This window comes from Plutella xylostella, chromosome 8 (assembly GCF_932276165.1).
Source record: "Plutella xylostella chromosome 8, ilPluXylo3.1, whole genome shotgun sequence".
Taxonomy (NCBI): domain Eukaryota; kingdom Metazoa; phylum Arthropoda; class Insecta; order Lepidoptera; family Plutellidae; genus Plutella; species Plutella xylostella.
The window spans coordinates 4,306,028-4,331,013 of record NC_063988.1 but is presented as its reverse complement, the minus strand read 5'-3'; the positions used below and the strand labels follow the sequence as shown (position 1 = coordinate 4,331,013).

The 24,986-nt window shown below is 38.1% G+C and overlaps 2 protein-coding genes across 2 annotated transcripts in view; both read left to right on the top strand.

Moving 5' to 3' along the window:
- The first annotated feature begins 1,580 nt into the window (after positions 1-1,580).
- Positions 1,581-13,864, top strand: LOC105389440. Its single transcript, XM_038114742.2, has 8 exons — positions 1,581-1,822; positions 3,810-3,971; positions 7,239-7,328; positions 9,167-9,364; positions 11,365-11,634; positions 11,855-12,200; positions 12,441-12,697; positions 12,935-13,864. Exons 2-8 carry the CDS (start codon positions 3,825-3,827, stop codon positions 13,265-13,267), a joined length of 1,641 nt encoding a protein of 546 aa, XP_037970670.2. The 5' UTR covers positions 1,581-1,822; positions 3,810-3,824; the 3' UTR covers positions 13,268-13,864.
- An 829-nt stretch (positions 13,865-14,693) lies between these two features.
- LOC105389439 (integrin alpha-PS1) overlaps positions 14,694-24,986 on the top strand; it is a 78,206-nt gene continuing 67,913 nt past the window's right edge. The window contains exon 1 of the mRNA XM_011560544.3: positions 14,694-15,127. Coding sequence (XP_011558846.3) covers positions 14,955-15,127 — 173 coding nt within the window. The 5' untranslated portion in view covers positions 14,694-14,954. The remainder of the gene's footprint in view (positions 15,128-24,986) is intronic.

Below are 24,986 nucleotides of genomic sequence, written 5' to 3'. Positions count from 1 at the left end.
GGAACATTTTTTTTGTTTGATCAATGATCATAGTTCAAGATCGTTGGATCTTCTTCTTTGTATTTACTTACCTATACTCACGAATGGTAGGTATACTTAACACCATAAAGTACCTATGTATGTTCATGTATCAGTTCAACAAAAGCTTTCATTATGGGACGACCTACTCAAGCGAACTGTAAATAAATTTCACGGTAGACCTAGCTATGTTTTTTTCCGATTTCGATCAAGAAGGCTTTGATGCCGTACGACATATTCTATTAATTAATTTTACTATTCCAAAGATAATAGGAAAATTAGATCAATTTTTATCTATCTATGTAGGTATACCTACTTAACTAACTAAATGCATTGACTTATATATTAGTAGCGTAAGGACAGGCCCAACCGCACTAGAAAATGACACCCTCGCGTTGGCCCTAAAATCTCATAAATCTGTCATAATTTGTATGAATTAGGGCCAGCGCGCGGGTGCCATTTTCTTTTGACAAAACGTTCTGACGGGCGTATCCTTCCTTTTGAAATCATTGACTAAATGACAGTCAGTAGGCAACAAATATATTATATAGTTATACAGGACGCCGATAGGCAACTTTGCAAGAACTAGATAGTTACTTAGGTGCCTAGATAGATCAAGATGCATAGATAAATCTAGAACATCTGACTAAGCGCAGACTACCTTCTTATGTATACCGGACCGCGACGTAAATGGTATAATTTGTAACATTGTTGGTAGATAAGGAATAACTTGAAATGGCAGACATGAACACCAGACACGTGGATTAAGCCTACCTACTTTATTCTAGATAGGTCCCGTGTACAGTCAATACATACATAGGTACATACATTATCCTCAGTGCAAACATTTTGATAATAACAAGTCATCATTAAATTGATCATGTCATCTAACAGAGCTTAACTTGCTGGCCACCGACCGATAATATTGGAAGCGCCTGGTATAAACCCTATGGTATAATCCCTCCTCGGGGGGATAGCGAGAAAAAAGAAATATAGATTTTACAATGAAAGTGTTTGTGCTAGGGGAGGAAAGTATAAGGATCTATTATGCTGTCTGTATATCTGCTTCAGTATATGCACTATATTGCTCATTATAGAATCCGAATAGTTGATTAAGTTAAGTAACATAAAGTGGATATGGTCGCGGTATGGTCTAACATGACCCTTGTTGGTCGCATTTCCAGATGTCAACCAAATTTCCAAACAAGTGGTCACGTTTAGCACGTGTTTCCCACTCCTTTTATCCTCCCCCTCCATCGAAAACAGCCAAGTGCGTGACGTATTCGAACTCCATGGAGTATTCGATACTGCACGACGGCGCATGCGTAATAGCCTCGACCCAAGTGTTGCTGAACCGTCTCGCCACGCGCCACCTGCGTGATCCTATACCCGTCCCTCTCATCTCGTATCAGACGGCTATTCAACTGGTGACATAGATTCTTGTTACCAAAACGTGATCCGTCCTTATCATCCGCTGTGGGTCAGACAGGGACGGATGCAGATTAGGGTTTGTTGATAAAGTCGAATAGCGGGTCGGCTGGTGTTCCTGTGTGAGCGACCGGGCGGGTATACTTGGGAGTGCCGCACAAACGAGACTGAAGTTTAAAATAGCCGCGCGCCGCTCTCGCTCTTCAGTACAGTTTGTTCAGCGCCGCCGCTTGCACCGTCCTTGCCGACTTTTGCTGAATTAAACGTAACAGTTTTTGCATTTGAGATTTTAACTGTCCGCAATTTATTGACAATTGAATCAAGCTGAGATTCTGTGCCAGACACAGTTGTTCGTGTTAATTTGTTCTTTGTGAAGGTAAGCACTAATTCGACTGATATATTTTAAGTTATTCCTACCATATGTTAAGCGATAGTGAGTGAAAAATTGCAGAAAAGTACATGGTGTTTTTGTGTATGGAGAAATTCTGAATGCAACTAGAAGTTTCCAGAAGTTAACGGCATTGGCTGACGGATGCAGCAAATGGCCGACATTTTTATACGGCGCTTTCTCCCACGACAACCACGTCTAGCAGGAATAGAGTCAGAACCACTTAATTAATCACTTTCTACTTTAGTTGTAGGCAGGTACCTACTTACCTGATTGTAATCAATTAAAGCTGTTAGTAAATAGTGAGAATAAGTATTTTTTGTGTAAACATAGGTGTCTATCTACTTTCGTTAAAAGTCTTTAGGAAACTATCTGTGTTTACTGCGATAATTAAGTCTATAACTATCTAATTATAATTAACGATTACTTGGATGGTAATTAGGGTCCCTAATTACTAATTAGGTACCCTACCTAGGTATTTACTTTGAAAGTTACTGTTTTGCGTGTAAACAAAACTGAAACAGTAAAGTCTATTTTTGTACTTAATTAATAAATTCGGATCTATTAAGTACCTAGTTAGTATGAAATTAAAAATAAATGTGTGTATGTATGTAGTCTTAGTCTATCTAATTACACAGTACCTACTTTAAGACACGCGTGTCCCTATGTACCTTATTGTATAACTACTTACTTACGTAAGTGGTTCAATACTACTTAATTTATTATTTCCCATAATAATTTATTATAGTTTTAATATGTATACATTGTAAAATGTAAATCCTAACTAACAACTAAGTACTACTCCGATCTACCTAGCCTAATGCTCCCTTAATGTATGCTGAAATTAAGCCATTGATTTTAACTTTTTTTCTACTTCCATGATTTTAACTAAAACATTTGTACCCTACCTATCGACCTAACAATAAAAACAATTGAGTTAACTTTTAAATTTTAAACCTCGACAGCTTATTAAGTACTATAAAAAAATACTGTTTATAAATAAAACAGCCAATAAGTACGTATTTTGGGTGTTGCTACAATAAGGTCAGAGCAGGTTTTTTTGCGAGTGAGTGAAGATACAAGGGTAGGGTTACCTGCCTCGCCCTTCCTGGGAATCCAAATAAAACAAGTTTATAATTCCCTTTCCAAGGTTGACAAAATAATATAAAAACGTTGTCTATGGAATCGTTAGAAAAATTATTTATAATGCCTATTTTTTCGTGTCGGATTATCGTATCGGCCCTATTAAAAACTAAAACAAAATAGTAACTTCACTAAGACTTAATTATAAATATAACGAAGATAGTTGTCTTGGTAAAGTTATGAATAATTTAGAAATTACACAGAAGCTCCTGAAATAACTGAAGGTCATTTTGAATGGCTTCAGGATTACAACTGAATAAATTATGATAAGTGACCTAAATGAGTCACTCTCCTCAGCGTCTTGTGGAAATATAATATTTACCTACCAAAGATCTTCTAATTGGTTAAAGTGATACCATCTAACAATCGGAAAATTTCACGATGTAGGTACCTTGTTAGTTTTTCGTGTAAGTTCACTTAGCAAATTATTACTAAACTGGTTGGTACCAATTTCGAGACAATTAGGTTTATTGGCATCCGTATTTTATAAAGAGGACTATTTTCTAGATCTGCTCACTTACTATCTTACTTGCTTACATAAAGCACACACTTACTATTATAATAGTATTCAGGTTGCAGTTGGTAGCTATTGATTTACATTTGGCGGCCCCGCCAGCACGCATATCCTTGAGAAAAGCTCGAATCGATAACGACTAAAATTTTAAACAGGCAGGCAAGCTACAATACGAATTCAATTTAAAAACCATAAGTTTCTGTTTTTAAAAAACGAACTAGTCAACCACTATTTAGGTACTTATGTCCGTGCAAAAAGTTTCCGTCACTTCAAAAACGTACTGGCCACTAAGAAATTTCTTATTCTTTTTTCGATCAGTTTCCGTGAACCGAGATGCTGGCCAGCCCCGCCATGGACCTGCAGAACGAGGAGACCCCGATGGCGCTGCAGCGGCTGTGGAGCCTCACGCGCGCGCGCCTCGCCGGCACCTCCACGCTGGACGAGCAGCCGCAGCTCGTCGAGACCCTGCCTTCCGCTCAGGTGTGTGACGTCACAGATGCTATTGCAGGGGTAGAATGTAATATAGGTAGATGTTTCGCGATGAAGCTAGGTGCCGTTAAGCCTCTTCAGAGGCCTTCGAGCGACTTGAAAACATCTGACAGTCGGGTGGCCTACTTATCCGACAACTGGGGTTCACCAACCCTCACTAAGCTAGCTTGGTGGACTAGGCTTAAAAAAACCTTTCCTTCACTGGAAGGAGACCCGTGCCCCAGTAGTGATGGGTCGTGATGAAGATGATGATGAAATTTGTATTTTATGAGTGCGTATGTGCATTTGTGCAATTGTGCATATGAGATAGGACCCCTTCGTCCTGTCCGTGTCAAACAGCTCCCTGCCCCGTGGCTTACGGACAAGATCAAAGGCTTCATGACGAAACGAGATCACGCCAAGTACCGCTACAAGAAACATCCAACTGAAGAGAACCTGAAAGTGTACAAGGAGTTGAGAAATCGCTGCAATAGAGTGTGTAGGGACGCAAAACGCCGATACATCCATACATCCATAGAAAACTGTGATAATTCGCAGTTGTGGAATTTTTTGAAAACACTGGGCATAGGGAAGTCTAAGGCAAATTCTAACTTCGACATTGACCTCTCTGCTCTTAATAAGCATTTCTCTACACCTCCTTTAGTTCTAAATGATCAAATTAGAACAGAAGCTCTTAATCATCTTTCTTCCTTGCCAATCCCTGACTGCCCTTCTTTCAATTTCAAACTTGTTACTGGCCGTGACGTTAAGAGATGCATCTCTGATATTACTAGTAAAGCTGTAGGTATTGATGATATCAGTGCCCACATGATAGTTTCTATTCTGGACGTCATTTTACCGCACATCACCAATTTGATGAATTATTCTTTTCTTTGTAGTTCTTTTCCCAGTCTTTGGAAAAAGGCCTTCATTCTTCCACTACCAAAAGTCCCTAATCCCTCGTCCTTGTCCCAGTTCCGACCCATCTCTATCCTACCCTTTCTGTCCAAAGTTCTCGAGCGCCTAGTCTTCGAACAGTTATCCTCCTACCTCTCCAACAACCAACTCCTGAACTCTTTTCAATCCGGCTTTCGTCCAGGCCACAGTACAGTCACAGCTTTAATAAAAGTCACCGATGACATCAGGCACAACATCGATAATCAGCAAGTTACTGTCCTTGCGTTGCTGGATTTCAGCAATGCATTCAATTCGGTTGACTTTGAGTTACTCCTTGGTGTTATTCAATCTCTTAATGTATCTCCGGCAGTTATAAGTTGGTTCGAGTCTTATCTCAAAGGGCGTCAGCAGTGTGTACGTACTAATGCCGAGAGTTCTTCTTGGTGTTCAGTTCTGGCTGGCGTCCCTCAAGGCGGCGTCCTTTCTCCTTTACTTTTTTCCCTGTTCATCAACATTCTGGCTAGCAAACTTACTTCTAACTACCACCTATATGCAGACGATCTTCAGCTCTATGCCGGTGTACCACCAGAGAGTTTGAACACAGCCGTTAGTTGTATAAATGAAAACTTGAAAATAATTTCTAAGTGGGTCAAGTCTTTTGGTCTACTACTCAATCCTTCGAAGTCTCAAGCAATTGTTCTCGGAAGCTCACGAATGCTTCGTAAAATTGACTTTTCAGCTGCCATGAGAGTCAGGTACGATCAGACTGACATACCCTACGTAGCTACGGTAAAAAATCTTGGCGTGATCATGGATTGCACTCTTTCTTGGATTCCCCAAATAGATGCTGTCAGCAAGAAAATGTTCGCGTCCTTCCATTCTCTTAAGCGCTTGCAGTACTTTCTACCACTGAACACTAAAGTTACGTTGGCACAGTCCTTACTGCTTCCTATTCTTGATTACGCCGATGTAAGCTATCTTGACCTCACTGAAGAGCTACTCAGCAAACTCGAACGTCTCCAGAACTTGTGCATTCGATTCATTTTCGGATTGCGCAAATATGATCACATTTCTGAGTATCGAGCTCAATTACAGTGGCTTCCAATTCGCCTTCGCCGGAATACTCATATTCTCAACATATTGTACAGTGTTTTAAATAACCCCTCATCTCCCCAATACCTGAAGTGCAAGTTCTCATTTTTGTGTTCTCATTCTCAGGGTAGAGCATTGAGGTCGGTAGAAAACAAATTGTTGAGCATTCCTGTTCATAATTCCGCCTCATATAGCGATTCATTCGCTATGAAGGCAGCGTGCCTGTGGAACTCCTTGCCAGAGAGCGTGCGACAGTCACCATCGCTGGCAACTTTTAAAAAAAAATGTGAAGAATCACTATTTTGAATCGTTAGGTTGGCAGATAAAATAATATATGTATGTATATATTTTATAATATATATTATTTATAATTTAAAGTATATATGTATGCAGTTCTATTTTATATTTATAATTTATTATGATATTATTTATATTTATATTTGTAGTTTTGTCTCATGTTTGCTTTAATAATAGTTAGGTTTTATTATTTTTGTTAATTGTACCTACTTCAAATTTAATTAGTTAAAAGATTTAATTTTCTATTTCTCTTTCACCCAGTCGTAGGTTGGCTGGAAGAAATTGCTTTTTGGCAATAAGCCCGCCTTTGTATACGTCCTATATGTTTTAAATTTGTAATCTGTTTTGTATATTGTTTGTTTGTGTACAATAAAGCGTTTATAAATAAATAAAATAAATAGTTGGAATTTGATAAATACTTAAGTAACAAAATTAGCTTACTTGGAATACGATTACTCCGAATAGCAGCTATCAACATCCTGTGGTCGCAGCTTGTAGGTGTCGGTTACAGGAAATGTAAACTTAGCGATTTTGGCCTTCGTCGCTATTTTTGTTCTCAGAAGTTTGCGCTATGCTTCCTTTACTAAAATATCATAATTGTGAACAGAACAAGTAATAAAAGTAGTCCTACAAAAAACTGTATTAATTATTGGAGTAGCCAACTCTTTCTATCCTTGGTATAATAATAACATAATCTAGATAGACATAAGTAGGTACTTAATTAATATCTAGAATCTAGCCTCGTCACAGATAGCCACGCTATCTCTCAGCCGAATGCCTCATGCAGAGGCAGGAACTGTCTGAGGAATGGACTAATTCTCTTATCTTATCACTAGGCTTATTCACTAACGATAAGATAACTCGATAGACTTGTCTAGCTTTAGTCTTTACACTGGCACTGTTGTGTAAATTGGAGCAGATATAGTAGGTATCATGTAGGTATGACGAAAGTCAAAGGTTCCGTCAGCTAATGTTGAATGTTTTTGTTCGTAGGAGCTTGAAGGAACTCCCAAGAGCTACTCGCTGTACTCTTCTGACTACGAGAGCGATGGTGAAGAAGCCTTCTCCGAACTTGAGGTTCATGTAAGTATGCTGATGATGATGATGAAAGTATAAAATATTGAGATTCCTCATAAAATTTCATTCTTAGGCAATGACGGATTCAGCCAATCAAGAACATTTCAGAAAGTTATGTTTGTTGATGTTTGGTAATATCTAAGGAAGACTTACATAGCTTAAATTTTATCTGATAAAGTGCTATTTCTCTTTATACATAAGGCAGTCCCTAAAACTTAAGGAGCTACCTAACTATAAATTTATTTGCTTATCGTAATCTTATGTATTTGCTGCTTACCTTGATATGTAAAGATAATACAGCAACAGCACGTTTTAGCCACGTTTTTGTTAGGTCGCAAATTATTTTATTTATAATCATCTTATTATAGTATGATTATTTTTGGTGCATTTTAATTGCACCTTAAACTTACTTTCACCACAAATTTCACATTAGTTGTCATAATTATTATATCGTTATACTTACTCCTATAGGAAAAACACTGTGAAAACATGAATGATAACTGACAAACCAAATCTGCCTATTTTGATCTTATTCTTGCGTAATTCAATGTACACTCTAAGTATACGTATTTGTTTTATGAAGACGACGCAACGTGAAAGATCATTATTAAGTATTTTATTATCAATTGCGTCACCCACTGTACCTATTCCTGTTTATCTTGAGTCATGTGACGTGGATTTCGGCACACCTCCACCCCGCCTATGTATACCTAGTACCTATTGCCGAATTCATTAAGTACAATGTATAGGTATGTATAATATACACTTAAAAAATAGGGGTGCCTACCAATCAGTCTAGTTCTGAGACTACTAATTTCCTTTTCATTTCTATGGCATCCCTTCTTCAATTAATCTAAAAACATGCCGAGCTATGGAATAATAAGTTCTTGTTGGGCTTCCGTCTCGATTGTCTCGAACAATGAACCTATTGAAGCATTTCAGGCTATCTCAGTACAAGTAGGTACTAAGGTTTTAGGTGACCTTACAGGCGACGACGGTAAACAAATTTGACATTGAAACATCCAATAATAATCGTCTAGATAAATTGAACATCCTCGCTCGTAGAACGAAGACTATCCGCTACAGAAATAGCTCAGATGGAATTTATAAATAAGTAGGCGGTGAGTGGGTCTGGACTTTGTACCAGCTGCATTAGATCGGAGTCTAACAACAACTCAATTTTATCTAACGAGACATTATTGACTATGTGAAACGTAGAAGGAAGCTTCAATTGATATGGATGGGTATTTTATCATAGACAAATTAAATTCCTTTTATTATCGAAGACGTATACTACGCCGTAGTTGAAGTAGGAAAATCTTCAAGCGCAATCCGCGTCATTCTATGAAGAGATGTACTGATTATTCTATTCTTAGGGGGTCTAAACTGCCTACCCTAGGCTTGGACCACCACGATATAATACATACCACTGTTAGTTCACACATGTAAATATTATGCTATTATACTCCACCAAACTTCCAGAAACTAATTTCAGTGCATGCCCCGTCGGGAATATTCGGGATTCAAATCCGCATATCTGTGATGAGAATGAGAAGCAGGCGCGTTACATGACTGATACTTAATGATTACGCTAATTGATTAAAATTAGATTTGTGTTACGTCTGTTTTTGGCATTATAAATAAACAACAATTTATAATTTCTCCGCGACACTGCCAACACATCACGTGGGACTCTTCCCGGCGTCTACTTCCATGAGATAATCACTCACCCTGATCAAGAATAGACCTATCCTTATTATAATTTTATTGCCATAATGATTGCCGGCGAGTGTTCGAGTGTATTTTGTTTTGAAATATCGTCAACGGGTCAAATACATTTGCAGGAGCCGGTGGAATGTTTCAAGCGGTACTGGAGCACGAGCGAGTGCGAGGGCGAGGTGATCCTGGACGCCAGCACCCTGGGAGACGTCCCGGCCGTGTACCGCGTGCCCCGGCCGGCGCCCCACGAGATGCCCGTCATAGGAGTCTATGTGGACACCCGCGTGCGCACTGGGTTCCGATACAAAGTCAGACCGATGAAGGTGAGACCACACTTCACTCCGTATAACTAATCATTGGGTATATCACAATGCATAATATGAGTGTCTCTGGGGAATACTCGACTTATTTTGTTACGAAGTGTTGACGATTGCTGTTTGAGGATTATCAGATCGGGCAATCATCCACATTTCCTTTCCTTCGTTGGGTATGAATGTTTGCAATAAGCGAGTATTTTCCAACGGACCGTATTTGTTGAATGTTTGCTTAGCCATCGACAAATCGAAATATGAAACATAAACGCTTCTGTACCATCTATGTGATGCTTAGCATTTGTAACCAGGAAAACGACGATGTTCCACAAACTCGTATTTTCAGAACTTTGGGCAAAATTTATAACTTTAATGGACTGTGAAAGGAATCGTTGACTGATGGATGATATTATGACTGAATTTGAGCTTTAAAAGGTAAATGCATTCTTATTGAACATACTATTATTGCGCTTTTTGTTAATAAAAAGTAGACTTCTATCCTAGATATTCTCTAACCATGAGGATATAACGTCGTAAAACATGAATAAGTTTAATAAAAATTATATCGTGTTATTCGTATTGTGGCTATTGTGAGTCTAGATATTTTTGTAAGGTTTTCACAATTTCAGAAACAAACTAGGATGGTGAGTGTTCTGTAATGACGCCATACAAAAATATAAATGAACTTGGCCAAAACTTGTAACCCTTCATGATAGTTTCAGTAAAAGAACTAACATTATATAATTTCGCAATTAGACGTAGGATCTAGGATCTAAAAAAAATATAACATAATTTACACAATTTTGGCCAAGTTTTTGTTTTGATAGCCACAATAGAATCGATGTGTTGCTGAAACTTTGTGCTGAATTTCACGGATTAGTTTCGAATGATAAAGCGCAATAGCTGCTAAGGTTGTCATAATATTTCTCCTATTGGTTAGTTTCGCATTTTTATTAAGTAGGAACTGTCTGACTCTACTGCAACTCTGCTATAGTCTTCAGCGATCTTCAGTAAACAATCAGAAGCAAAATATATTTGATTTCCTTAAACTTTGATTTAAGTAACTATAATATTGTTTTCTTATTGTAATGGCAACCTTACAGAAAAATATGCTCAAAGAGAATGCAGTAAATTTTATCAAAATTACCTATTTCCTAATTAAGCCAAAAGAGTTCAAATTCAGTGCATGTACAGGACGGTGAACAGTCAACTGATTTCAGCAGTCCGGCGATTGGCCGAGGGCGGGTACTAAGAGATTAGGGCATCGCGTTATAGTATGAGTGTGTAGCAGTGTTCGTTGCTGACGTTTACAGAAAGAAAACATTACCAACGTTGCACGCTACCACTCACGTGTCTCGTCGACTGGTTGTTTGCACTGGCCGTTGTAGGCGATGGTATGTGGACCGTCCAGTTTTTCAGACCCTTCGCCTCCGCGGCGTTGGCAATACAAACTGGAAGAAACATGGCGACGCCCCGACTTGTGGGACCTGCTGGCAGCATGTTTACTCACACTAGGTAAACCATAAGTATCATTCATACTGGTCACAAGCCTCGTTCAATATCAATTACAAACCACAACTCTGGTCTTGCTTGTGGATATTTTTTCATGCATCCATTGTTTCCTGCATAACTCTTGCAATTTGATCGCCAATTCATTTCATACATTTACTTCATACCTACATGTGAATTAATATCATGGGGCTCATGTTTAATAACAAGTCTGTGTAAGCACGGACGACCATCAAAATTAAGACGTATGCGTGAGGAAATAGCCGTAAACTGGATCAGGATTAAAACTTTCAAGCACACCCATTTGAAAACAAACAGTAATCAAGAATCAATCAATAATTAATTTAAAACATTTATAAAAATAAAGTAATGCACAAATTTACTTGAAAAAAAGAAAAAAACCTACCTCACTTTAAACACCTATCCATTAAAAGTATTACATAGTATAAGCTTCAGTCCATCTTCCCCAAAGAGCATATTTGACAGCAAATTGAAATTTTCAGGCTCTAGACGCGGCGCCCATGTCCGTGAAGCCGCGCTACTTGTTCGGTGGTAAAGCGTTGACTCTCCAGTCGATCGGTCGCGGGTTCGCCCGGCGCCTGACGTTCGAGCCAGTCGGCTCCAAGCTCAATGACAACTGCAACTACTTCTGGACCGACTCCCGGCCTGAAGGGTTCTCCTTCGAGATTGAAGCGGTCTCTGTGGGAGACAAGTTCACGATCTATGATGCGGACCACAACCCGCAGGGCACGCTAGAAGTTGTGCAGCAACAGGTAAAAATACCACTTCAGAATATCAATGTATATTTTTTTTATTGGACATTATTATATTTTTTTTAGGTACTAGTTCTTTTTTTTTGCATAAGACACAAAGACACCAGTTGTTTAAAGATTTGCATGACCCTATTTTGAATACCAGATGCACTATACAATTTACAGTTTACTGCGCAGTATAGACATAGTAACTAACGAATTGTATTTTATTGTCCTACAGAAGAACCAAATAGAACTTGACCAGAAAATCTATGACGACGGTACCATCGAGAAGAAGGTGAAGATTAACACTCTATGCAAGGTGGAATGGTACGAGAAAGATGGCGCCACTAAGCTAGTCCCGGTCACTGGGACAGCTATACTAAGGAAGGGCGCGAGAGGAAATGCTACCGTGGTCCGAGTGTTGAATGCTGCTATTGGAATCAAGCAGCTAAGGAAGGGATACGAGCTGAAGCCAGGCATCGAGTCTTCATCCAGGAGGATCACTGTGAACGGTGACGACATCGGAGACATTCCATGCCAGTATTGCATTGTTGGCCTTGAAAGATACGAATTCCCTGTTATTGGTGAGTATACTTCGTTATCAAACTCTTTTTCGGGGTCTTGTTAGTTAGAAAAGGTTATCTAAGTGCCTATGTATTATGTACTTCCAAAACGGATTCTCGTACCTACCTGATTCCCGTACTGCTTAGAGGAATCGGTAGTTTTCATATTTAGTCCCAATAATATTTAGTCATCAAAATCTTTTTATTCAATCCTAAAGACTATTTAACAGAAAGTTCACCCAAAACCTTCCTTGTTCCCAGGCACATACGTGGACCCGCGCATCATCGCCGGGTTCCAATACCGCGTGCGCCCCGCCGGCAGCCGCCGCCACCTGTTCCAGGGCCGCGACATGCTGCTGCAGTCCGTCGGCCTGGGCTACGGCAAGCGCATCACCTTCAAGCCAGACACCCTCAATGCTCCTGAGAACTACTTCTGGTCCGACTCGCACCCTGATGGACTGGGCATGGAGCCGCGCGCCGTCAGTACCGGCATGAAGTTTACCGTCACTGGAAATGGGGTCAGTTGATACATGATTCGCGTTTGGTATTTGGAAGACTGATTCATAAAGTGATTTGGCTCGCAGCAGCGTAGTTTCAAAGATTTGTGGGGCAGCTGTCAGTGCAGCAGAAATGTTTATTTTTACGTTTTTGTTGTTTTCTTTTTGGGATACTTGCCAACGCAGCAATGCGAATAACTTCCCGTTTCTCAGTGGGCGTGACGTTCTATTTGTGACTCACAGTCATGTTATTTCCAGGGCCTGTTGGGCGAGGCGTCCGTGTTCAGAGCCGACCTGCCGCAAGTGGAGGAGCGGACCGAGTACGTGGAGGTGCCGGGGCAGCGCGCGCCCGCCGTGGACAAGTACATCCACGTGGACGTCACGTGCCACGTGAAGCTGGCCACCACCGGCGGCGGCTCTGTGGACTCCGAGGTGCACCTCATGCGGGTGTCCGGCGTGGCGCTGGTCCGCAAGGAGCCGACAAACCCTACAGCACGCCTCATCAAGGTGTTCAACGTCGGTCTGGACTCGCAGCTCAACCTCCTCTTCGCGCACTCACAGACCGAGCTCACTTTCCACCCGATCCCCTAAATTCTCGCCGTGCACTGAATGGTGTCGCAAGGCTTGCTGGTTCTTATACCGCAATGCGACACCACACACCTACCTGGCGTGACATAGGCTCCGTCGAATGCCAACTGATTTGGTCACGAGTTCGCAACCAATCCGCGCCCCGCGCCGCGCAACCCACACGGTTGCTGAATGTAAGGTTGTGGACTCGCTGGTTGACTACTTCAGTCAGAGTTATTAACAACATGACTCTAAGACAGTATTAATAGAGTATTAATTCCTGTTGCCACAGTTTGCTGAGCATCTGTAACTGTAGAACAGCGTTACATTATCTTAATTCATGTGTCCTGTCCTACAAGACCACAAAATGTTTCAAAGTGGTTGGAGGCCGACATCTTACGATAAATCATATTTTGAACTTTCTCTATTATTACATCAGAAGTTCTGATAAATCTTGAGGAGAGACCTAGATAAAGACTAGATTACGTTATTATTCTGTTTCCCAATCCTAATTATCATATTCATCAATTACTGAATTGTTATTTCTTCATCACCTTTTGTGTCGAATTTGTATCCTTATAAATATTATTTATTAAAACTTATCTTACTTTGAATAATGAATTGTTTTTTATTTTAATTTAAGCGTCCTTTATAAGCATTGAATAGGTGGTTTTCCTTGTGATAATCTTTAATTAGGTGCAGAGCACCGCTGCTGTGGAGATAACCTCAGATTGAATGAGCTAATGATTTCATATTGATTGGAAGGTGGTTGCCAAAGACTTCACGAAAAATTACCGATGAAAACCAGTTGCGTTCTTTGAGCTGTGACTAAATGGTTTGAGTTACGAACTTTTGGTCGTAACATATACTAATATTAGCCTAGCTAATAAATATAAGAGTAGGGTGCTAAACGTCATGTTATAGGAACAGTCTGGTATAAAGGACCTTTCGAAGATGCTCAGGATCTTTCAAGAAGCATCTTTGAAAGGTTCTTTATACCAGACTGACATCCCTGGATATAATATGGAACATGTAGCGGTCTCATGTCTGAAGCAGCAAAAGTTCCAGAAGGACTGCTGAGAGTAGGTAAGTATGTAAGCCTGTAGCGCATATGCAAAACTATAATATCACATAGCGAGAGTGTGAGAAGGCAATACTTATATAATGATTAAATTATACTAAGGTCTCGGAGAACTTGATCGCAGGATAGACTGTCTAATAATTTCCATCAATGCTCAAGAGATCGATGGCAATTTTTGAAGTAAAGATGATAGTCATGTCATTTATCATAAGTAGTACACACTACACGACCTTTCAATCAACTCAACCATTCAGCTGCTTGTTCAGCGGCTGATGTCGTTATGAATAGCTTCACCACTAGATGGCAGCACTCAACTTTTACTCTTAGCTTCTGTAGATAGATGGCGTTGGCGTCCACAAGTATAGGCGTGTTTTATGAGTTCAGTCGCCTCGACTCGCGCGCTCTCTACGGATAAAGTTTGGTCGCGTGGTGTAGAGTCGCACTGTGCAGTACAGATACGTATTCTGAGTATTCCGGCCGCGAGCGGCATCCGTGCAGGGGGTCCGCGCCACTCGTCGTCTCACACACAAGTTACGAAAACCGCGATGTGCCAATTAATCTCAAGAACACAGTGATTTGTGCCTTTTCTCGACCTATTTTTCTACCGACAGCCTAACCACATTGCTCACGATGGCAGTATTTTTTTGGCGCGAATGTGTTTTATTTGTGTGCATTTTACTCAGTGCGGCCAGTTTTAATCTGGAGCCCAGGATTCCTGTGATAAAGTTTGGGAGATCCGGCTCGTACTTTGGATTTTCTGTAGCGGAACACCAGACCATCACGGATTCATCTTCGACTAGTTGGTGAGTTCAGAGTTCATTGTTTAATATTGTTTATTACCTGAGCAGTCCATGATGTCACTTGCGAAGGTCTTCCATGAATTAAGTTTTACCTAAGTAGGTATACTTATTCATTAATGAAGTCGTTTGGGAAATAGGTACCTAAGATTATTCTCATTCTTTAGGTGCAACAACTCAACATCAACAACATACCTAACTAATAATTATGTAAATGTAACTATACATACTTATCATCATTATTATCATTTTTATACACGTTAGTTACTTAGGTACGTATTTATTTACGTGATTAAATATGGGTGGACTTGATATCTAACTTTATTTATCAGAGTTCTTGGATAAGTGCGAGTTAGCATGTAGTGTATTTTTATCTATGTAGGTTTGTGTATAGTATTGCATCAATTCAGACTCATTCATTGTGATGAGACGGTAGGAACCTAGTTTAACATATAAGTAGGTCTAGGTACCCTTATTACTTACAAGAAAGTTGTTTATGTATAACTTTCACACTTTCATTATGGTTAGTAAGTACCTAACTTTACTATCTAAATTAACTAAGTACTTGAATAAAATATAAAAAGTTAGTGTGGTTTATACTTTCTAGACTTTTCTTTTATTGCATGCACCATGTCAAAATAATGTAATGAATGTAGGTATACATACCCGTAAAATTATTGGGCTCAATAGTAATAGCTAACAGAGATCCTGGTACAATCCTGGTAATCTTATTCTTGGTAACTTTATATTTCGTTTCTTATTATTATATAGGTATGTCTCGCCGGGTCACAAATAGCACAGTGTGCGTCATTGTCCTTAGCCAAAGTAGGAGCTGAAAAACCATCTGTATTGAGGAGTGCCTACCTAGTATTGAATAATTATTCGAATAGTAACTTAAGATGTTAAATAGCTGCATTGTTGTGTTGGTATGCGGCAAACAGGCACAATGTCTTCTTACCATAAATTTTCACTTAAACAAACAAAAGTTTTACACCTGTTACCTCACCTATAATAACTGATTGTGCTACAACTTCAACGGTTTCTAAGAAACAATTTATTTTCATTTTCTCAAGCAGTTTTATTTAAGTAAGTGAATGAACAAATGGTGCTACTCCAAGATAAGCCCCAGAGGATCCTTAGAGCTTACAGCCTTATTACAAAGGCAATAAATAGTGTTGTTTTTGTTTTCCAGAATGATGTGCTCGTCTTTATTTCCGCTTCCAATGTCTTCGGCTTAATGTTTCATTTAAATATCTACGAAACTGTGTAAAAATAAACAACATCTCTATATATAACTAATCTTACCATGAATTGACGATAAATCTAGGTATTTTTTGTAAAAACCATAGCTATTTAAATTATTACACAAATAGGTACCGCTATGCTGATTATTTTTCTGTAAGCTTTATCACCAGCCTTGAAAACGTCTTGGCAGGATACTGATACCACAATCGCTCCTCACCGAATACACATTATATAAATATAGAGCTGTTGTGCTGTCCTATTTTATTGCTGACTCTGGCATACAAGCTATGCCAACACTGCCAAGTGATGCGTCGGGATGCTACGTATCCAGGGCGGCGCCAGCTTAGCTCCAACTGACCTACTCTACGACCATCGCTCCAGCTTTACCAGTGCTTACAAGAAAAGTTCCTATAATATTTATACACCTTCCTCATGTACTCTTTACGTAATTCCTCCACCCAAAGGTTGCCTGGAAGAGATCGATAAGTCCGTCAATCCACTGTATAACTTCTTGTTATTTGTGATCTGTTAAGTCAATAAAGTAGTACCTATTCTATTCTATTCTACTTATTAAGTACCTACTTCGGTTTAATATTTAATATACGGCAGTGGTATAGGTAATATTGCCATTACTATGCAATGACTGTTGCTCGACTGTCTTTGCAAGAGTAGTCTTATTTTAGCTCATTTTTTAGGCTAGTTCTTCTTATTACTAAAACAAGTTAAATTCCAATGTCGCAAAGCCGGCTTAGATGAGTTTTGATAAACAAAAAGCGCTGTTCGCGAGTTCAACAGCCGAAAAGGCAATAAAGATTTAGCTCAAGTCCTCTCGCTTCGACCTCGACCGGTTTGTACGTAATTACGCCAAACAAAATAAAAGTCTTAGTCAAATGCCTAAGCTTAGCTATAGCTGATTGCGTTTCGTTCATGTTAGTTTTACAGTTAGCTAAGATAGCTATTAAATTGTATGACTAACTGACAGTATCACACCTGAGAACGCCCTGTTAAGCAGAACTTGAGTAGGTATGGAATGCAGCAGTGAATTATCGTTGAGTAGGTAAAACTTATGAAGTTACTTATAGTCTAAATTATTATTTACATTGATTCGAGTGTGAAACTGAACCTATTCAAAGATATCCTTATAATTTACCTCTTGTTTACGTTAGTCACGTTTCCGGGACACGGTATATAACTAATCTGTGTATGAATGAGTCAGCAATTCCTCCTCAGATAGTTTCTTGGAGAGGATCCAACCACCCCTTGTAGGGGGTATGGGTAACGTGACCATTTATTTTTTTTGTCAAAGCGGGACACCTGCGGAATTTCATATCCCTCAAAGATACATATTATTATCTTTTCGTTCAGTTTTCTCAGTGCATCAATTGAAAGTTCAATCCCTACGATGAAAAAGTGAAATGTGAAAGAGATGCATGAATGGTGAATGACCATTTTTTATATTTATCTAATAATCTTGTAAAGTTGGTATATTTAGGATACCTAAGTACTTACTAAGTTTTTATAAATATACCAGACGGGTACACTACATAAATCCGAATAACTTTTTTACAAATATGAAAATAACGTTTTTTTTTATTATGAATTTCATAGTTCTAGTAAATTTTAAGTTTCCGAATAACAAAAATTACGAAAAGTTGATAAACGAAATTTCAAACAACAGATTTATTAAAATGACCAAAGTAAATTTTTGGAATATTAAAATTTCGATGTTTTAAATATTTCGAATTATTTAAATAACGAATTCCGAAGTTTTAACATTCCGAAAACACAAATCCCCGAATGTAACTTAGTTAACAATTAAGTAAACTTTTTTTTTACTTCGCTGTGCTCCGCTTTGTTTTTCAACATCTATGTGCACCTAAACGCTCTTCCTCGCTTTACTCGTCGTCGCACCTATCTTTAGGTTTAGGTCCTAAGGTTTTTAACGTTAAACACCGTAAAAATCCGAGCAATTGTTTTGCTTTGTTGTGTAACTTAACAACAAATACTACAAATAGTTTTCTATTTAATAATATTTTTACTCTATATTTGAAACGCTCCGCTTTGTTTTTCGATATCTATGTGCACCTAACACGCTCCTCCTCGCTTTGATCGTCGTCGCACCTATCTGTTCTAAAGTTTTTGAAACGTTCATTTTATTTTTGACAAAATCACGAATTATCATATTTTCGGCCCGGATTTGATATTTTCGTGATTATAATAAATGTGTATATGTTATTTTTCGTATACTTACTAAAGTAATCGTATTTTTTTACGTTCATGTATTTAACAATCGTAATAACAAACCTTCGTGATTATTATACCTATTCGATTTTTATAAATCGATATTTAAAAAATCGTTATTACAATATTACATTCGGTGTTTCAAATTCTGAAAATGTTTTTCGGAATTTTTGGGTGTTCTCATACCAGACGCTACAAAATTCTTAACCATCATATAAATTTGATTTTTTTAAATAATTTTAGTAGTTTAATTTAAAGTTCTTATCAATAGTGCATCTTATCTTATTTTCACATTCATAAAAGTTAATACAGATTACTTTTTTGAAAAGCATGTACTCCCACGCATTTCTTCTTTGTTAGGAATCGGTAGGTGAGCGAGATAAATTTATAATATACACGATAGAGCAAGAGCGAGTCAATGATCGTCACTGAACGAAGTTACTCGCGGAGTCTCAGTGGAACTCGGACTCATATTACTCCCTATAGTCTATGTGATTAAGTGATAAGGAGATAAATAGGTTGTCTCAAGTGATTAAAAGAAAGAAAGGAAATATGGGATAAAGTTACAAAATGTAGGTAATTTAAATTATCGCTTGGTCTGTGAATCTGAAAGCGGGACATTTTTGCCCTCGCCGGGGACAGCGGGACGCACAGCTTGAAAGCGGGACTGTCCCGCCCAAAGCGGGACGTATGGTCACGTTAGGTATGGGGTATGAGGATAACCCCGTAAATCGTAGTACTTTTCTATAGAATGAGTCACAATATTTCAGCCAAAATCTTTGTAACTAATACATACATAGGTATTTTACTTATAAATACGTTAAAGACGTATTAGGGAAAATGCTTGCAGTAACAGCAACATAGAGCATTTCAATGAAAATTTAATTTTGGCTAGATCCGGATAATCTAAGGAAATCAGTTACCAGCCGTATCCCTTGACCGTATAGTGTAAATATTATGTTGGGTACACTGACCTACTATGTAAATACTTAGCGGAGGAATGTTTAGATAAGGCGATGATAGACACTTAGATAACGTCCAATAGCAATTATTATTCTAGTCTGAAGTATTAGTATACTTACGACGGGTAATTTTATACTTACTTAGAAATGGATCAAGCTTAGGGAGGCAGTTTAGACCTTGGGCATATGCACAAAGGCTCCATTTCAGAGAGAGCTAGGTGCAGGTACTTACACCCCCCACAGATAATGTGCATCCTAGGTAGATGTATGATTGAATTCGACCAAGAAGGAATGATACAATTTAAGCACCATTGATACTTAAGTTATGGCAGTTATTATTGTTAAGTACTTCAAATAACATTCAACACCTTCAGCAGTCATGTTTTGACGAGGAAATACTTTAAACAATGATCTCGGGAAAAATCAACAAGTTTGATCGGATTACTGTTCAGTCGTCGGCGTGTAAAGTACCTACAACACGTCATACACATTTATGGTGGAAAAAGTCAACCTCACGAGAGCATGTGACTTTCTCCCGAAACTAGAATGCAAGGGTGCGTGGGCGCAGGCGCAGCGGGGCTACTCTTGCTTAACATAAAACTAATGAACGGGAGCTGTCACGCAATCGTTACTTTATTTTATTCATTTATTTATATTAATTGTAACATAACAGGTAAAACAAAAATCATTACAATAATTTAATAAAATATGTTTTAGGATATAGTACCTACTTGATAGATTCGTGGTTAGAGCTGCGGTAACTTCGTTTTTTTAAGCTAAAGTGACCCCGCAGCGCCGGGCTCTGCTTTAGCACGTAACTCTCAGTTTACCACAAATAGAGTTGTTTCTAATGTTTCTGATGTTTCTCACAACATTCTGTAACACACATTTTGTTACCCGCATACATAAATATCTTTTAAACCCATTTATGGGTATGTATCTTTACAGGATCGTAAAAATACTTTGTATTCTTGTGAGGTTTCGACGTGGGATTTTGAGTAAATTAAGTCGTTAGTCTTAGTTTAGTCGCCGCAGCCCACAGAAAAGTTGTGTACCGATTTTTTTCTACGGTGACCTATCGTAAATACTGTCCTAATATTATAGTACAAAAAAATACAGGAATTATAATTTAAAAAAATCTATAATTCTCCAACACACCGTAGTAAAAAATACATTAAATAAGCTTATACGAATAGAAAACAGGAGACAAAGCCAGTAAAATTATCACAATAAAAATACTTCATTATTCAAACATCCCCGATATGTATGGAAAACCGCAAGCCACCATTTCTATTAAGTACTATAACTATCTTCTACACGTATACCATAGCAACATATTATAACTCTTGTGGAAACACCACAAGGTTCCAAGTTAGTTCGCGGGAATTAATTTTCGGTCCAGTGTTTACCCCTAGGAGAGATTATATCCAATTAGAATGTTCACACGTCATGCCCAGCGGGACACACAGACAGATAGACTGACACTGTGTATGGGAACGGGGTCTCTAATGGGAGATGGTGACAGAAAGAATTTGTCACTTTCTCAAGTGACACAATGTGCATGGGGAATGGAGATGGAGAGTCCTATAAAAAATAATATGTGAGTAGTCGGTATACGACTGTATATAGGTACATGAGTGGCGTTCAAAATGGGTAAATGATTCCAGTACCAGTGTAAGATCAATACCAGTGCAAAAAAAACGTAATTTTTTAAGGATATAGCTTTGATACAATTTAATAACTTACAATTTCATTACATGTAAGTATAGTAGATAAATAATACTTACATGTTTTATCGACGATATTTTTATGCATTAGTAAATCGATGACAGAAACAGCTTAAAAATCACTATCACTATTTGATAGTACCAAACGATTTGAACTATTTTAACTATACTTTACATAGGTAGGTACATACTTAACTAAATGTAAAAGTGTTAGAGAAATTGTGATTGACAGGCCATTATATTAATTCTAGCGGCCGCCCTAAAGGGAATTCTTGTATCTAAACAAACATTTATTTAAGGGCAAGTCGTCGTAATCACGGTTTGCCGCCTCCGTAATGGCTCAGTCAGTAATTCATTGCCCCGGACAGACTGACAAGTGAAACTGATGTTCCAATTACACCGGTAGCAGGCAGCCCTAAGATAACTTGTTTGTATATCCAGAAGAGTATTTATAAAACTCACGTAGAGTAATTTGGCTCCCGGCATGTATGAAATACACGCATAGATAAAGAACACATCAAAGAAAAGCGCAGGGAATAAAATAAGCTGCGCGTGCATTGAAATGATTAAATTACTTACAACATTTACAAGGACTTCATTTTTGATAATAAAATATTAAAAACCGGCCAAGTGCGAGTCGGGCTCGCGCACAAAGGGTTCCGTAGCAGCAAAATTACAGTTAAATCAACCTATCTCAAAAACTATAAGAGATACTTTGATCAAACCAAAAATCGTTGAAAGAGTTAATTAGCATGCATCACCTCTATTTTTTTTAGAATTTTATACCCCGTAGTTATAAAAATAGAGGGGGGGGGACATACTTTTTACGACTTTGAGAGCTGATATCTCAAAAACCGTTCACTTTAAGAAAAATGTTTTTTAGAAAACTTTATATCATTTTAAAAGACCTTTCCATTGATACCCCACACGGGTATGTACATCGAAAAAAAAAATTTCATCCCTCAGTTACATGTATGGGGGGCCCCACCCCCAATTCTTTTTTTTACTATTTAGTGTCATATTTTTGTAGCGGTTTATACAACACATATTCCCTTCAAATTTCATCACTTTAGTACTTATAGTTTCCGAGTAAATCGGCTGTGACAGACGGACAGACGGACAGACGGACAGACGGACATGACGAAACTATAAGGGTTCCGTTTTTGCCACTTTGGCTACGGAACCCTAAAAACGGCTATTTAATGCTTTCGCTTGTATCGTAGAGAGTAGCTACCATCTTTGCATTAATACACGCATTTTATTCTGCATAATATTGAGTATTTATTACCATAATACCCTTGCCATTGGCTAGTCCCCGGTAGCAATCTGTACGCCGAGCCATGCAGATATGCCTAATAGTCCGACTTTACATTTTTAATACTGTATAATCGTGTGCTCAAATGACTAGTTCGACCGCATCGAGATCCAGAGGGGTCACTCTATTATAACGAAAAACTAAGTTGCTGAGCGCTGCTGCGCGAACCACGACTCTATCCGTTGTAGTAAACGTGCCGATTGCTCGACAGCTCTCGTTCATTTGTTTTCGTCAGTATAGAGTAACCCTTCAGTCTACATTAGACGTGCTTAGAGGCAACGCCTACATTCAGAGGCTGTGTAGGCGACCTGCCACAGCACAATGATAGTATATCAACGAGGCAGCTGTAACTCCAGCCATAGACATTTATTCAAATTAAGAACTACTGTGAATACTTGAACGTGCCTCTTACCTTCTGTTTCATGTTTAACTCTTAATAATGTAAGGTTTTAGTTGTATATAAGTTGCCACCGCCCACACATTTTAAGGTATTGTCCAAGTCCATAGCGTTTTAATATGCATTAACCCATGTGAAAGTTGTTTTAAAATCTTAATGTAAAATATTTAATTGATATTAATGCAGAAACCAATTAGATTTATCACAATTAATAAACCTTATTACAATGATTAACATCTAATAATTATAATAGGTACTTAATGTGCTTTTCTGGCGAGCTTTTTTGAATCAGTTGCCAAGCAATCAACTCGAAAATGTTTACCCGTAGAATCGACAAGATATTTACATTTTAGTCATGCAAATTCTATGCCATGATGACTAGAGGACATCAATGTTCCACTTTGTAACATCGAGCTTCATCAATAAAGACTAACTGATTGAAGCGCTCATCACGTTCTTCGCATTTGCGCAGACTTTGAATATGAATATGAGATCATGATTCATAAATAAATATTTACGACTGTTTCGTGGCACTATTGTTTTTGCGCCTTCTTGTTTCACCGCTTTTATAATATATCCATTTTGCATTAGGTTCCAGAATTCAATACTCAATACTCAATCATTTATTGCATCCATAAGTTTTGCAGGTGTTCAATACATTAAATTAGGAACTTTATGCACCCTGTCGGGCACAGAAAATTGAAACTAAAATAAAATAAAGGGTTTTCTATGCTAATTCATTATGCCAATGTAATTACGCAAAGTTGTAGTACATTATTTTTCCAAAGTATATGGGAAATATTGCGGATAATTCAATAATGTTATATTTTTTTAATGTACAACAAAAGAACGTACCTACTTGCCTATCATATTGGTTATATTTTCGTAGAGTCAGAGCTTCATAACAATAATTGACACCAATGTCCCTTATTTCTTGCAACCTGCTCCGGTCCGTATTGTTTATGTTATGATTTTGACCCGAGGTTAATTAATTTATTGTTTGTTTCTTTGTTGTTACACATTTACATGCAGCAATTTCATTTAAGTTATTGCTTTTTCTTCAACAGAAATCATACAAGACTTACTTACAAGTCCCAAAGATATAGGTCTGTTAGGTTCTTCACACAAAGGTATATTATACCGGGTATCACACGGCGATACCACATAAAGGGGAAGTATCTGTCTGAATATAGTCTCCTTTCAGTAAAATGCTGTATTTTCAGTATTTAAGGTACTGCCTCTTCATGTCGGATCAACGTAAGACACCCTCTATACATGTGTATGGACAAAAATGGGGCGTTAAATCCTCTTAAAGCATTACGAACCAGTCACAGTTAATCACTCGTCTTAGCTAGAATGGGTTGATGAGCGTTTAAATAGTGCAGTCTCACTTAATACAGTAGGTACATTTTGTATTTATTTCAGTGTATAAGTACTTATATGTACAATACATAATACGTAGTTCAGAGCGTGCAGAGATTTGCACCATTCTGTGAAGTTATCTTATCAGAGTAACCTAGTTTGAACCACATCTGTGCGTATTACAATACTCGTATATGCCGTTGGGTGTTTTGATTGATTACAGCCAATTCAAATCATAGTATATAATTTTATTGTTTTGTAAGGTGTACATAGTGGCATATTATACATAAATACTCATGGAATTCATGGGTGACGGTGCCGGTGTTAACACAATTAACTTTATTATTGAAATGATGATGAATAATCTGGATGCAAGTTTACATTTCAGTATTTAAAGAGTAGCTTATATTCTAGTATAGGTATATAGTTAATATAAGGATGAAGGTAGTCTTTACACAAAAACTAGTCAATCACTGAACGGCTTTCTTGGCATTTCAAAATTTACGGATTCAAAAATAAAACTTTTTGTTTCTCGCTATCAACTCCAATTAAACACGAATGTAGAACCAAAAAAACGCATACCCTACAGCCGGCTCGCGCTCGCTCAAACATTGAA